The sequence below is a fragment of the Phyllostomus hastatus genome, unplaced genomic scaffold, assembly GCF_019186645.2.
Source record: "Phyllostomus hastatus isolate PE091 unplaced genomic scaffold, TTU_PhHast_1.1 phas_scaffold_1674, whole genome shotgun sequence".
Lineage (NCBI taxonomy): Eukaryota > Metazoa > Chordata > Mammalia > Chiroptera > Phyllostomidae > Phyllostomus > Phyllostomus hastatus.
This window is the reverse complement of record NW_025334011.1, coordinates 1,322,932-1,339,210: the sequence shown is the minus strand read 5'-3', so window position 1 is coordinate 1,339,210 and position 16,279 is coordinate 1,322,932. Positions and strand designations below refer to the sequence as shown.

The 16,279-nt window shown below is 35.9% G+C and overlaps 1 protein-coding gene across 6 annotated transcripts in view; it reads right to left on the bottom strand.

Moving 5' to 3' along the window:
• Positions 1-16,279, bottom strand: part of SLC4A4 (solute carrier family 4 member 4) — a 327,443-nt gene that overhangs the window by 24,861 nt on the left and 286,303 nt on the right. For all 6 annotated transcript variants that reach the window (XM_045858122.1, XM_045858123.1, XM_045858124.1 and 3 more), the window contains 4 exons: positions 16,022-16,135; positions 13,778-13,939; positions 1,573-1,751; positions 374-446 (listed from right to left, as the gene is read on the bottom strand). In XM_045858122.1, coding sequence (XP_045714078.1) covers positions 374-446; positions 1,573-1,751; positions 13,778-13,939; positions 16,022-16,135 — 528 coding nt within the window. The remainder of the gene's footprint in view (positions 1-373; positions 447-1,572; positions 1,752-13,777; positions 13,940-16,021; positions 16,136-16,279) is intronic.

The window sequence follows — 16,279 nt, the reverse complement described above, 5'->3', positions numbered from 1 at the left end:
GGGGAGGAAAGGATGTACAAAAACAAGGGGAATAAAATATGTGGGGTGCAGGGGAGATCAGTTTGAATTAACTGTATGAAACTGACATTTTCATAGGTCAAAAAGTTTGAATATTGGTAATTTAATATGGTTCAACCAAGTAATTGTAATAAAATAATAATAATAATAATAATAATAATAATAATAGAAGGAATAAAGGAGTGAGAAGTCATGATAAAAGTTTCTTAAAGTCCTCATTCTATCCGACCCCTGCTTCAGTGTGTTGTAGAACTAAAGAGAGTCCTGCAGATACCTCATTAAGAAACTCTACTCTTCACAAATCCACTTATCTGTCAGTATTTGAGAAGGAGGAAGAGGTATTTCATATATTTACCTTCAAGATGGGAGCCATAAAGACTGACAGACCAGTCAGAATAAACACAAGGGTTCCAGTGACTCTTTGTTCCCTGAAACCAAATCAAAAGATTACCAATCTACCTCTTATTTTCATAAACATGCTCTGTCTGTCCACCTTCAAAAAGAATATACATTGATTGACCAAATCAACGTCTGGCTGGAATAGCAAAGGTGTTGATATCATATGTAATTAATACCTCAAGGACAGCATATAAACTCAACATAACTCTAAAATTCTCTTAACTGTAATATGTGATATGAATTCATCAAGAGAAAACTGACTCTGCTAAATCCTTAGCTCCTTTTGGAATCAAGAAAGAAAAAAACCCACGTGCTCTTCATCCATCAATTGCTGGCTTTTTGGAAGCCCTTATTTTTTAAACAACTTGAACTCTTGTGTAATTACACCTTCTTTCCCAGAAGACAGATATTATATTGTCCCACATTCTAATTAATAAACAGCTCAGAGAAATTTCATAAGTGCAATAAATCCCATCAGTCTAATGTCCAAATCTACAACAATAAAAGTACTTTTTAACAAATATGATTCCCACACAACTCCCCTTCCCCCACCCCCAAGAAAGAATCACCCACTGTTGTGGCGTGGGAAATGGTGGCTGTCTGTGAGCTTCCGCCCAAACGCTCAGGGGTGGGGCTTGCTGTAAAAAGTAGGACCTGTACAGCCCTTCATTGCTACCCAAATTTAACAACTAGACATCAATGTTTCTCAATGCTTCTGAGGAGAGAAAATGAACTGGAAAATAAGAATACTTTTCCCTTCATAGGACCTTAAAAATCTTAAGCATTTTATGGAGTCTCAACAGAGGTGAAAGATTAAAGGGTTTGGCCTTTATGTATGATGTGACAGAATAAGTACCACAGCACCAAAAGGACCTGCAGGTTGAAGAAAATGACCTGTTTGTATTTTTATACTGTGTCACTTAGCCTTCATGAATCAAAGGAAATTTATTTATTATAAGAAGTGAACTCAAAAAGTTATCGAAGACTCTCTTTCTGCTGAAAAATGTAGTCCTTTCTAGAAAAGCAAGTATGAGAATAAATTATCAACAGCTAAATCCATATCTGCCCCTCCATATCTACCCCTTTCCTTATGATTGACAGGTGTGTGTGTCCACAGTGTGTTTTGTAGAGCCTTTTTCTTCTGACTCAACATACCTCACTCCAAGAAACTTTGGTTGCTCTCCAGGTGCAGATGTCTCTGTCTCCATCTTCAAACTGTCGATGTGGGCAATGGAGATGACAGTAGCAGCCACGTACCATGGAAGAGCCATGAAGGAGCACACCACCATGAGGATGGCCACCCAAAAGAGATCCAGGTGATACCCAGCTCCTTTCTGTAGAAAGAGGCAACCAACCCCCGTGAAGAAAATACTCATATTGCTAACAAGTCATATTTCCAGATGGGAATTAAGATTAGTAAAAGAAACTAACTCACTTTGCTTGATAAAAATAGCTACCAGAAGGTAAGCTCCTTGAGTGAGGGCACCTTATTGTCCTCATATTATTCCCCCTAACAATGAGACACAAAGTAGGCACATAATCTCTTTTCTAGTTTGATTCGTTACTGCTTATTTTTTATTTGTTTATTGTTACTTCTCCTCTCTGCATCCAATTGTCTAATCAGAACAATGCAGATACACATCTACCTTGAAGAATTATTGGAACCATTCAGTGAAATAACAGAGGCAAAGCATCTCGCAGGAATTTAAGCAGCAGTGGTTGTTACATAGTAAGAGCTCAATAAATGTGACAATGGTATCGGCTGCTGTTAATGTAAGCATAAAAAGCATCCTAAAAGCAGGCACTGTGCTTTCTCTGCTTGACTGTTAAGCAGTATGCTGTTCACCTAGACAGTGTTCAGCATATGTAGACTAAAGATCCCAAAGCAATCTTAAGAAGTGATGCAGAAGACCATTTCTTAACTTTTTCTTTTTTTTATTGTTGTTCAAGTACAGTTGTCTCCATACTCCCTCCACTACTCCCCCCATCCCAGCCATCCCCACTTCCCACCCTCCGTCCTACTCCCTGTCATTTATTACCTTTTATAGTACATGAAAAAAACTGTTTATAATCTATTGAACATTATAATTAAAGTAATTAATATCCCCTTAATTAGGATAGGCTGATTTCAAACATTGCCCAATGGTCGCAAAAACATTTATTGACTGGGAGAGCAGACAATGTAACAAAGGTCTAGCTCTTTTACTCACTGAATAAATATTGTTAAATGTGTCCACAGTGTTATTCTATGGTTCTATTTCTCCGCTCTATTTGTGGAGAAATCAAATGCTCATACCCCTATGGAGCCTGAAACAGCAGAGCAGTCCATTTTCACAGCATGAAAGCAGCTGCACCAAGAGCCAGAACATGACCAATCTGAGGGAATGGAGATGTTGGCTTTAAAAGATGAGAATGTGATTTTACACTAGGAACCCAGTGACTGTTTTGGTTCAGCTCTCATTACAGTTTAGTCGGAACATTGTTCTCTTCTCGCTGAAATGCCAAGATCTCACCCCTGGCTCACACAAGTGGGTCTAATTGTGTTCTCAGAGCACTCATCACAGGCAAGGGTAGTCGACACAAGAAAGAAAAGCATAAATGTACTTAGTCCATGTCTGACTGAGAATGAAAATCTCCTTGGGAGAAAAAGAGGTTAATCCATATTCAGAAAACCAGCTCATTTCAGCGTTAAGTGGTTTGAAAGCATAATGCTTTAAATCAGGAGGGGAGTAGGTAGGGAAAGGATGGCAAAGGTTAAAGGAGGGCAAATGGCTAAAATAAACTCATGACACACTGACTAATGACATAAATATCATGCTCCCCCTGGGGGCTCAGTCTTTCATTCTTTCAACAAACAATGACTGAAAATTTATTCACAGGCATAGTTCTAGGGGTTGATGACATACTTGAGAATAAAACAGACAAAGATTCCTGCACTCCTGGAGTTTTCATTCTATGAAGGGAGATAATAAACAGCATAAATAAGTAAACTACACAGTACATTAAATAGCAGTAAGCACTAGGGGAAACTATGGGAACTCTGGTTCATACAATGAGTACAATGGGAAGCCATGGAAGGGTTTTAAATGGGGGAGTGACATGATTTGCTTATGTTCTGAGCACTATGACTGCAGTGTTAAGAACAGACTGAAGAGGGTCAAGGACAGTGGTGCCAGTAAGATCTCCTAACTTACAAGCCCTAGGTAAGAGCTCGTGGTGATTAGGGCAAGAGTAGGAGCAGCAAAGGCGGCAAGAAGTGGTTGGATTCTGGTTACACTTTAAGGTGGAGCTTACAAAACTGGCTCACTCCTACCTGTGGATGTGTCTTATGACCTCACTATATGCCATTCATGATCTAGCCTCCGTTCACACCTGTAATGCCATCTTTCACCTGTCGGCTGTTTGGATTCCCTGACATGACTACCATCAAACACATGCAATTCCTTGACTATGTCTTCTTACTCATTAGAGCCTTTGTCTCTTTGCCTATCCAGCACCCCATACCTGGAATAACCTCTACTCTGCCTTCTTCTTCCATTGGCTCAGTCCTACTGATCCTTAAAACTTATATCAGCCTTCACCTTTTCTGGTAGTTTTTCCTGCTTCAGCCAGGTGAGACAGGTGACTTCAGTAAGGTTAGGTCTCCTCCCTTATGCTTTCCTCTATCATAGCACTCATCACACTTATTTGAAGTTGCATGTGTATTTATCTGTCTTTGACATGAAAGTGTAAGTAGCAATAGGACTACGTACGGCTGTATCCTGAACACCTTAGCAGAGTGTATGATATATAGTCAATTCTAAGTTAATCTTTAATCTCAATTAATTAAAAAGTGAATGACATTCTTCTCAATGGCAACTATAATTAATTAACTTATTAGTCATACAAAAAGAAAATTAAAACTTTATTTGTTAATTGGTAGAAATGTGAGTCATTAGAAGGAGGGGAAAGAAATGAACAACAGCTGGGAATATCACATAGTTTTAAGTCGAATTTAGACTAAATCGTTCAAGACTGTATCAGAGGTACCAACATGGGAATTAATAGGCAGGATCCCCAAATCTTGTCTCTAAGAACATTGTAAACCTAAGCGTGTGCACACTGGCTAGATCAACGGGTCAAAAGAATAACTACTGCAGAAAAACTCATGCATGCTTCCCTGACCTATCTTGATGCTTTCTTAAGCTCTTTCAACTAAGAAAAGTTTGAGTTAAATATTCTGGAGACTAGCAAAAAGGGGCCGCATAATACAAAAGAGGATTTTTGAAAGTAGAATACAAAAGCAACTATAAAAGCACCAGAATAAATAAAAGTTCTGGGATAAAATAATTAATAGATACATAATTACTCTGTGCCTCTTGACATCAATCCCTTCAAAAAGTCTTCCTTTCCCTCAACCACATTAAGATTATAACTTATCTTTTCATAGATTGGGTTGGTTGGTTCTTGTTACAGAAAAGCCTGAGTGTGGATTTGGCTTCTCCCCAAAGCCTGCCCTGCCCTGAAGCATCCAATTCTAGGGAACCTTCACAAGTGCCTGAGATTTATGAGCCTGACGAAAAAGATGCATCCTTGCCAATGTCATCTGCTGAGACACTCCACACAGAGTCTGCAGTCTCTCCTCTTCCTTCTTCCATGGACCTGATTATTCAGAACAGCCCTGATTCTTCCACCAGTCCCAACATAATACTGCTCACTTCAGTAGATGACAGTGTAGCGAAGGAGGAAAAAGGGCCAGGTCAAGAAACAGAAGGTCAGAACCATCTTCTCACAGACCCAGCTCTGTGTACTCAATGAGAAATTTCAGAGACAGAAGTATATCAACCTCCAGCAGATGCAAGAACTTCCCAATGTCCTGAACCTTAGCTACAAACAGATTAAGATCTGGTTCCAGAACCAAAGAATGAAATGTAAGAGGTGGCAGAAGTACAACTGGCCAAAGAATAGCAGCTGTTTAACTCAGATGAGCTCAGCAACTACAGAGTACCTGGGCTTCTCTTCCTATCATCACCAGGGATGTCTGGTGAATGCTTCTGGAAACCTTTCAGTGTGGAACAACCAGACCTGCAGTAACCTCTCTTGCAGCAACCATTCTTGGAACAGCCCATCTTGGAACTACCATTCCTGAAAGAGTCAGACCTGGTGCCCCTGGGCCTGGACCAACCTGGCCTGGACCAATCAGTTATATAGTTATGGAGAGGAATTCCTGCAGCCCCAGATCCTGTTCCAGCAAACTCCCATCAGTGATTTAGAGGTCACCTTGGAAACTGCTGGGGAAAGCTATGACGCAATACTGCAAACCCCTTTGTATTATAGCACCCAGCAAACCATGGATTTATTCCCAGATTACTCCATGAATATGCAGCCTGACTCCACAAACATCTAGCCATGAACATTCAGTGTGATGGCAGGTGTATTCAATCCCAATTTGGCAGTGGTTGTATCTCTCCTAGCATTTTTCTGTGTATCTATGCCTTGATATGCTCCTTCTCATTATGCCTATTATGAGAACTCGGAGCAGTGGGGGTGAGGTATGCTGAGTCTAATCAGAGATTTTCATAGCCTTGCTGCTAGAAACATACAAGATGTCTCTAGCTATAGATAATTAAATATAATACTATTTTGAATTATTCTAGGGTGTAGAATCTCAAACTCAAGAATAGAAAGTAAAAGTACAAAGATGTGTGATAAAAGATTATTTGTGTTTTCTGGGATTGGGAGGCCTTTTAAAAACCTCCATTCAGGTGAATGGTTAAGCTACAATATACTTAATTGATTTCCTCTGCCCCTTTGCTGTTTTACTACAAACCCCAATTCATTACTCAAGTATTTGTGATAGATGTTTTGTATTTTGCTGTATCATCATATTTACCAGTTTGGCTGGTTGGTTCATAAGTTTAAATAAAAATAAATAAAACATCTATTTTCTAATTAAAAAAAAGACCATAACTTAGAACAATTTTTATCTTCAACATCTAACATAAATGTTCCTTACATAGCAAGGACTCAATAAATGCTTGAAAGGTTAAGCATCTCCTTTAAAGTTTAAAAAAGTCCTGGTCTTGGACAAAGCCAAAGTGGGGTAGGATCAAGAGTGGAAGGTGGGGATGGCTGGACTAGTGGGGAATGGTGGGAGGAAAATGGAGACAATTGTACTTGAATGACAATAAAATAAAAAATAAAAATAAATTTAAAAGTCCTGGTCTTCATGAATATAAATCCAAAGGATGTTCTACTTTCTGAATCTGGAGATTATTTTAATTAAAAGGATAGAAAGTGGAAAGTTACTTCCTTTTGATATTGTATATGCTTTGCTAATACAAAACAAAAGTCATTTAGGAGTACATCCACAGAAATAAAAAAATCTATGAGAGAAAAAGGCTGGCCTAACAATGTACAGTTTACATCTGGTAAAAGATGGGTATTACAAAGGCATCAGGAGTAGTGTACACATGCATGGCCACAGAATAAGCATTTATGCTAGGAGCAACCCCAACAACCCAATGAGGGTTTATTGGGACCCCAAGAACCATGAGATAGTTCACAATAGGATGAGGAGACTTCAATTTATATACAAATTTCAACACAATGCAAATACATATTCAAAGAAGTTGGGAAAGGACACCCGAAAGTACAAAGGATAAAGTGTTTAGCTATGTCTAGAAAGAACCCACATAACACTTCCTGCCGTGATGACATCTAAACAGGAATTTCGATAATCTAAGCACTCGCTATGCAAACTGGCGATGGGCTGGTGGGTTTTCCAGTTAATGCCCATCTCACCCAGTGCCACAACTTTGAAAGCCACGTGACCAAGAAATCACAATTCTTCAATGTGTGTTTACTGAATCCACTGTAGATGAATCACTGTGATGGGCCGCATAAGAGCTGACCACAGGACCAAAACAGGATCCTTATCTTAAAAACATTTTAAGCCAGGAAAACAGATAAGGTAATTACAGAAAATATATACCTTTGTGAAACAAACATCATGTGACTGCAGGGTAACACAAACTTACTAAGAGCAAAAACAAAGACAGTAGAAAGTACATTAGGAGTGATGGCTATACTGACAAATTTTTTAATATGGAGGATCTTCAAGAACAGTGAGAATTTTGATAAGTGATAATCATTGAGAGTGGAATAACTAGCAGAAGAAACTGCCAGACTTGAAGAGAAACCAATTCATTTGGCCACAGCATTCTAGTAGTAAGTATGTGAAGAGAATCGTTTTGAATTTAGGTTGAGATCATATCACAAAGAGGCTTAAATCCCAGGCTAAGGCAAACTGATATTCTTTAAGGGGCAAAGATTTGAGACCAATGTGTAAAGGCTTAGAAATATAGGACTGACATATAAGAATAACATGTTTTAAAAAAATAATTACTGTTTTAGGAATAAAGAAAGAGAGACTGGATATAATTTATATCTAAACAATTAGAATAGACATGCAATAACAGGATCTAAGGTTTGATAGTAGAAGTAAAAAAAAAAAATGAAAGCAAGGCAAACTTTGGAGTTATCCAAGAAAACACACTCAAATTAAGGCTTCACCATAGAGCATATCAGAAAAAATGTATTGCTACAACCACCTAATATCTATTTCTCTACACCTATCCTAAACTATTTCTCCCTCCCACACTCTAGCTACAACGGAATCACTTTCCTTATGAGATGCATCCCTTGCTTTGCAGTCTGCAGTTCAGAACTCTTCTGCCTCTGCAATGACTCAGGGAATGAGTGACCTTAGAGAAGCTATGACCTTGCTGAGCCTGGTTTGCTTTTGAGTGCTTTGCAGAGATAATGTGGGAAAAAACTAACCAAAATGATGGCCAAGAAAAAAAAGCCGAGTGCCTTGGCGTTCCTACATCAACACAGAGCTGTGCAGCAGAGTGGAAAGGTGGAACCTATCCCAAACAGAGCAGCCAGCCAGCCAGCACCACCTGACACAGAGCCAAAGCAAATGCCACCCAAAAACATGCTGCTTTTAATATCACAATGCTTCCATCTCTCTCACTGCTTCAGGTTTCTCTCTGGACTCAATTTCATAGCAGCCAACGTCCTTTACAGTTTTAGACAAAATTTCTAATTTTCATATTCCACAGTCTCCTTTCCTAACAAAATGTGAACAAAACAATATCCAGAGTAAAAAGCCTTTAATTCATGGTGAAATCTCCACTGTTATCATTAGATTTGTGTTAAAAGACTGGAACTCTTTCTGTAACTATTGTGAATCAAAGGAATGACTTCAAATAAGCAATTCCAAAAGTGACAAAAACTTTTTATACTTAACTCCTATTTTAACAGGTAAACCCTAATACGCCTTGATTTTCCCATGTTTTCTACAAGGAATAGGAACATTTTAAAAATTCTATGTTTTATCAATTCTAAATTTGCTAAACTCAAAATTTTGGATTTTATTAATAAGAAAACTTGAAAATAAAAATAGGCATTTACTTCCAAGGACACATAACAAATCTGGTCAACTATATATCAAAACTATTAATATGTTTCAAAATTTATCAGAATTAAAAATATATTAGTCAACATCCACTTTCAGCCTTTCAAACTAAATCAATGCTGAAACTTCTCTCAGTCTAGAACATCTAGAAATGCTTGACCAAATCAAGAAAATATCTTGTACAAATTATGGTTTACCAAATAGAAAGTAAGAGAAGCAACGAGACACAAAAGACAATGGCAACAAGGAAGAGTTAACCTGCAAAGTCAGAAAGCCCTGGAGTCTCAACCTGCTCTGAGAAACCATGTGAATTCTGGAGGATTAGAATGACCTTCTGAACTCTAGGGACAGGAGATCAATCCTAGGGATATGGGGGAGAAGGCAAAGGTGGAAGACACACCCTGAAATAAAACTAAGATACTCTAAACACAGGGCATTAAGTTAGTTAATTAGAAAAAAAAATACCCCATAGAGAAAGCCAGTGGGAACACATGCCTCTTTTGGCCTTTCCTCCAGATGTAACGCCATAAGAAAAGGAAAAAAGTAATCTCCAGAGTGGTATTACACATGTGAGACATGTGAGGGAGGGAAGGACCAGTCTTGGACAGTGAGCCTGGTCAAGCCTTCAGATGGCACCAGCTCCAGCCACTATGTGACTGCAGCAGGGACCTCAAACAGGAAGTATCCATGCGAGTCCTGTCAATTGAAAGAAACCCAAGAAATGATAAAAAATGTTGTTTTAAGTCACATGTGGATAAAAAAAAATGGGCTCTATAATAAATCTAATCAAAAGTAACCTCTGATGGTGGTCCAATCATAAATTCCTAACTGGGCAGGTGATGGTGGGTAGTCATGCCCCAGGCCTAGGAGTCTTTAGTAAAAGGCTTACCTTCACCTTAAGCAAGCCTGTGCATTGTTTCTGGGCACCTACTTTAACACACCTTTGAAATGCCTCACTTTCAGATCCCTCAGAAGCCCTCAAGAAAGCACAGAATTTCAGTTAAATATCCTGTAATTCAATTCCTTCTGTTTGACTCAAAGTCAAACAAACTCATATAAATTCTCTATAGGTTCAGACATTGTTATGCTGACATTGCTATATTTTTTAGGTAGTTTATTATACAGCAAAAGATAAGCAGAAAAAACAACATGAGTGGCCTCAAAAAGTATAAAAAAAAGAGAAAAGGCATTAACAGAGAGAAAAAAATCTGTGGACTAAAAGTTTATAAAAGATTTAAAATAAAAGTGTTTCAACTTCATTTGGATCCTGATTCTAAGAAATAAATTATATTTTAAAGCTTATTATACTTATGGCACATTCATAAATTTAAATACTGATTGAAAATTTCTAAGTTTGATGATACTGAGAAATTTTGTTAATTTTTTTTTAGACTGATAATAATATTGTAGTCATGGTTTAAAAGATATCTTTAGAAATACTCTCTAAAACATATGGATAATATGAAATGCCATCTACCTTTGCTTCAAAGTGTTATATGAAGGGGGGAAGATGATTAGAATTTATATGATGTAAAACTGAACATGAGTTGATAATTCTGAAAGATGGGTAATATATATCTGAAGTTATACCATTCTTTCTCCTTACATATGTGTTTAAAACTTTCCATAAAATACTCTGTAATAAAAGATTTTTTATAGGAATAAATAAAGTGTTACTGAATTGGTTGGACTCTCCTAAACCTCCCAGAAGCAAATAAAAATCTCTGGAAGGCTATGAAGCATGCACATAGGAAAATTAGCTCATAATAAAAAAATAAAAATAAAGATAAATTTAAAAAGCTCTAAATACATAAGGAAGAATAACACCAGGAGTAAGGGTCAGCCAGAAAACAAAGTTCAGAATCAAACCTGAAAATATAATATATATACAAAATAATAAATAAAAGAGTATAAAAGAATAATAAAGAAGTTAGGTACTAGCAAAATTGAAGTGGAAGATTTGGGAAAAAATAAATAAAATTTTAAAATATAAAAATGTGTAATTCTTGAAAAGAAAAATTTGATGAGCTGCTTTGGTAGTAGAACAGAACCAACAGAAGAAAGAATTAAAAAATAGATCTGAAAAAATATTGAAAATAGAACAGAGACCAAGAGATAAGAAATGTAAAAAATAAACCAATAAATAACATAAAAGTGGAGTGCAATATGGAGATGTACAATGAAACTCTACTTGGAACACCAGAAGGATGTATTAGTGATTGAAAGAGTCAAAGAATTGCAAAATTCCATAATTGGTAACAGACAGGATTTGGGAAGCCCAATAACCCAACATATAATTAAAAGAAATCTATGCTTATGCAGGTTAGAGTAAAACTCCAGAACAAAGACAAAAAATGATAAAGGCATTCAAAAGGATGATTACTTACAAAGGAATGGGAATTATACTGACAGTTTGGTTTTTATAGAAGTCAAAAATAATGGAATATAGCTTCTAAGTACTGAAAAAAATAGCTTTCAACCTAAAATATATCCAGAGAAACCACCTGTTAAGAATGAGAGTAAGACAAAAACATTTTTAGACAAACACAAATGAGAAAGTTATCATCCAAAGACTCTCACAGGAGTAAATTTCTAAAGTCTGATAAATTCTGTTTAAAAGAAATAATTCAGGGCCCTGGCTGGGCCATCCCAATACTGTAAGGTTGGGGGTTTGATCTCTGGTCAGGGCACACACAAGAATCAATCAGTGAATGCATAAATAAGTGAAGCAACAATATAATGTTTATCTCTCTTTCCTTCAAATCAATAATTTTTAAAAAAATAATTTAAAGAAATAATTAAGTCTAAAAAAATTCCAAAAAGGTCTGAAATGAAAAATAAAGATAAAAGAAAATGAGCAAAGAAAATGCAAAAAAAATGTAATTTTAAAAATACTGACTGGCTAATTAATGGGGTTTTAAAATCCAGAGAGCAATAAAATCTGGGTAACAACAGTATATGATTCAGGAAGGAATATAAAAATTAAACCATTCTTTAGTCCTTAGCATTATTCAGAAGAAATGTAAAATACTAACTTTAGAACTTAAATAGCCTTTTTAAAATATGCAACATAATCACTAAAAGAAGAAATAAAATATGTAACTTCCAAAATAATTTGTAAAAGGAGAACAAAGAAAATAAGAAAAACAAAACTGTATCAATCTAAAAGAGGGCAAAAGAGGAGAATTAAAAAAAAGAACATAGAGAAATTTAGACAAATAGAAAGCAAATGTAATGTGGTAAAAATAAATTCAAATCTATCATTCATCAGCATCAATTTAAATAAATTAAATACTTTAGTTAAAAACAAAATGCAGAAAAAGATTTTTTTAAAAGCCCAGCTATGTATTATTTAAAAACAGACACAAAACACAAGGTATATTGGGAAAAAAAGAAATGAAAAAAAAAATACACATCAGACAAATGAAAATTAAAAGTTACCACAGATTTACTAGTACAAAGTAAAATAAGCCTTAAGGCAAAAGTGTTATTAACGGAAAAAAAGAGAGTCATATATATAAAAAGTTCAATTCACTAAAAAGATAAACTAAATATAAATGTGAATGTCCTTAATAACATGGCCTCAAAACAAATAAAGAAAATATTACCAAAACAAAGATGTAATACAGAAAATTAATATAGTAAAAAACTGCTTCTTTGAAATCAGAACAGTATAATTATCAAAACTCAAGCTAGGCTGAACAAGGAAGGTAAAAAGCACAAATCAAGAATATTAAAAATTTAAAAGAAAAAACTAATTTAGAAAAACAAGATAATACTATAAGCAATATGTTAATAAATTTGAAAACATGGGGAAATAGAAACAACTTTAAAAGTTGCTAAAGAAAAAAATAGAAATCCTGAGTGTTTTATAACCATTAAAACATTTTGATCATCAGTTTTACAAGTTCTACACAGAAACCTCCTGGCTAATTTTACAAGCATGTCTGATCATTTGAAGAACAGATAATTGATTGGCATGTTGCACAAAATAAAGAGAATATTATATTCTGTTTGAGAGAATGGTATAGAAGAGGAATAGAAGGGGAAACATTTTCCAGCTGACTTTATAAGGACAGTGTGCCCTGATACCAAAATTGAACAGGGACACTGTAAGAAAGGAAAACTGCAGGCCGATGTCACTCTTAAACAGACGCAAAAATCTTCTGCACCCCCAAATTTATGCAAACCAAATCCAGCCATATAAAAAAAAGAAACTATATCCTAAGAGACTGCAAGACTGTTCAATAATAGAAAAACCTATTAATATAACTTACCACATTCACCAATGAAAGAAGAAAATCCATATTTTTATCTCAATACTTTCTTTTAATTAAATTTATTGGGGTGATGTTGGTTAATAAAATTGTATAGGTTTCAAGTGCAAAATTTTATAACATATTATTTGCATATTGTACTGTGTATTTACCACTCACAGTCAAATCCCCCTGTGTCATCATATATTTGACTCCCTTTGTCCTTCACTACCTTCCCCCATCCACTTTTCCCTCTGGTCACCACCACACTGCTGTCTGTGTCTATGGATCTCAGTAGTTTCTGAAAAAACATTTGTCATCGTCTTCATTAAGGATAATCAGCACATTAGAATCAGATGTAGGGTGACAGTGGCCGAGTGGTGAAACGTTTATATTGCTCTCTTTGGTGGCTAAGGAAATACAGCATGGAACAACTCTCTCAGATTTAAATGAAATCCTCCTGAAGTATTCCATTGAGGAGAACGTGTCAACAATCGGTGATCCCAGGACTCTGCCAAGTCTTAAAGAACATTGGCTGCAATATAACTCCCCATAAAACCATCTTAGTTTTGAATCAATATTTGTTTTTCAAGAACTTCAAAGAAAGTAGAAGTCAACGGTAACCATTATTACGAACATTTACCTTGAGTTTATGTTCTTTCCTGTTTACAATCACGGCTGTGATTTGCTGGTCCATGAAAATCAGAATGGTGACCAGCAAAGCAGGGATAGCAGCTGCAAGGTACACCCACCAGGGGTTCGCTCCGAACGGTGGAACAAACCAACCTCGGTTGGGACTCGTTGGCTTGAAGAAGAGAAAAAAAAAAACCAATATGAATACATACTACTTGGTGAAAAATCAATGGGAGAGACACACTTATTTTTGGAGAGGCAACACATTAAAAAATGGAAATAGTTTTACTGATAGATTGGACAAAGAAGATTATTCACCAAAAGTGTCCTTAGGGAGGTTATTTTTAAGGCTATATTTTAAATTAAGGAGACTAGGAATATAGGCTAGTGGGGGGAAAACAATCCAAGATAGGACTCAACATGGAAGAAAGTAACTTCAGTTTCAGGGCCCAGCTGTGAGAAAAGACTAGACAAAACACTCAGTCAAGAGACTGGAGAGGAATCACAAAGCTACCTCGAATCTCTTTCATGGGCTGTAGCAATTATACTGAGGTTGTTTCTAACACTGCCAAATTGTAACAGTTTCAAAACACCATATATAAAATGCTACACATATTTTATATTCTCTACTCAATTATTTGGAACACTCTGATGTTTCTTATTTTATGTATGAAAAATAACCCCAAATAACTGGTGCAATCCTCAGAAATATCACAGAAAATGAAAAACATGGTTATTCTAGTTCCCAGTCTATCTTCTCTCAGCAGATCATGCATCTCTACTACAAAAAAAAAATATTTCCTACCCTTTTTTCTAACTTTAAACAATGCAAGTAAACCAACATAGAATTCTAATTATGAATTATTTTCCCACATTTACTATGAAAAAAGTCTCAGTTGTCCTCTGAAGGTATTTCTGTTTTTCATCTCACTTTACTCATAACTCCACCACTAAACCTATCCACGTTTTACTATCAGTACCAGGTTGTGAGTTTGTAAGGAAAGGAACTCAGTCTCCCTAATCAGTGCATTACAAATATGCAGTATAGCACTGGACTCAAAGCAAACGTCCAGGAAATAATGGCTTAAATGAACTAATGACTAAATGCATGAGAACTTATCTTTGTTAATTAACATGTGATGGCAGAGATAATGCAAATATATCCTGTTTGCTCTAGATACCCCTTCCTCACTGAGTAGTTATTAAGCTGAAACTATAGTCAATTTAGTTTGTCTTAGGAAGTATATGGTCTCCATGATGAAGAGAGAGGTTAGGAATATTCTAGAATATAGGTGAAAAACTTATAATGAAAAATTAGGTTCAGATTTTTAACAATGACTGAAATGTAAATTTTAGCCAGTAGGCCTGAACATACCTACAGATTTATAAAATGAATAAATTTTGTATCTTGTCTGTGATAATTAAAATGTACATTATACATAAATGTGTGTATATATGGCAGGTAGTTTGGTAGCAAAAAGAGATCATTGAATTAGAAATGTAATCGTGGGCATTTTGCTTAACTATTATAACTTAAACACCAACTTCACAAAATCAATATGATGATAATTACATTACATCCCAGAATTATTCTAAGGATCAAGGTGATAAGTTGTATGAAAACACTTTGGATATTTTAAAATACTCTAAAAGTATAAAGCAGAGTTTGTAATGTTATTATAAGGTATTTTTCTTTTTTTTTATTGTTGTTCAAATACAGTTGTCTCCATTTTTACCTCACCTCGGCCCCATGCCCCACCCATCCCTGTCTCCCACCCTCGAGCCCACCCCCTTTGGCTTTGTCCCTGTGTCCTTCATACATGTTCCTTGATGACCTTCCCCCCACCCCAGCCTGTTATCGTCTCTCCCATTTCCTCTGGTTACTGTCAATTTGTTCTTCATTTCAATGTCTCTGGTTATATTTTGCTTGTTTGTTTTGTTGATTAGGTTCCACTAATAGAGGTTCCACTAGGTGAGGTCATATGGTATTTGTCTTTCACCACCTAGCTTATAAGGTATTTTTCTATAAAAAACAATAAAATGTGAACTTTGCATTTGATCCTATTCAGGCACTTAATTTTAATAAAGAAACAGACAAAATGTAAATATATGCACCTAGCAAGAGAACATTATTGAGTTATATGAAGAACTGAATAATTGTACAACACTAAGGAGAGATGCAACAAAAAGAACAGGGGAAAGGAAAGAAAGCCAAAGTGTTCCAGGAATGACCAAGAGACAGAGGCTCACCTACCTTGAACTCGCTTGGCACAATCAGTTTCGGAGTATCTACACCTACCAGGGCATCTATTATACAAAAGATGAGAATGGACAAGATAATGGCAAAATCACTGATCAGTTTTCTTGCCTGGAAAAAAAAAAAAAGAAAACAGGGACTATTTAGCACTGCATCTGTATACATGCCTGTGTTTGAACTGAACAAAGAATTCTGTATTTGCTAACAGTAACAGCTTTATCAATAAATTAAAGGAGTTGTCACACGACACAGAGA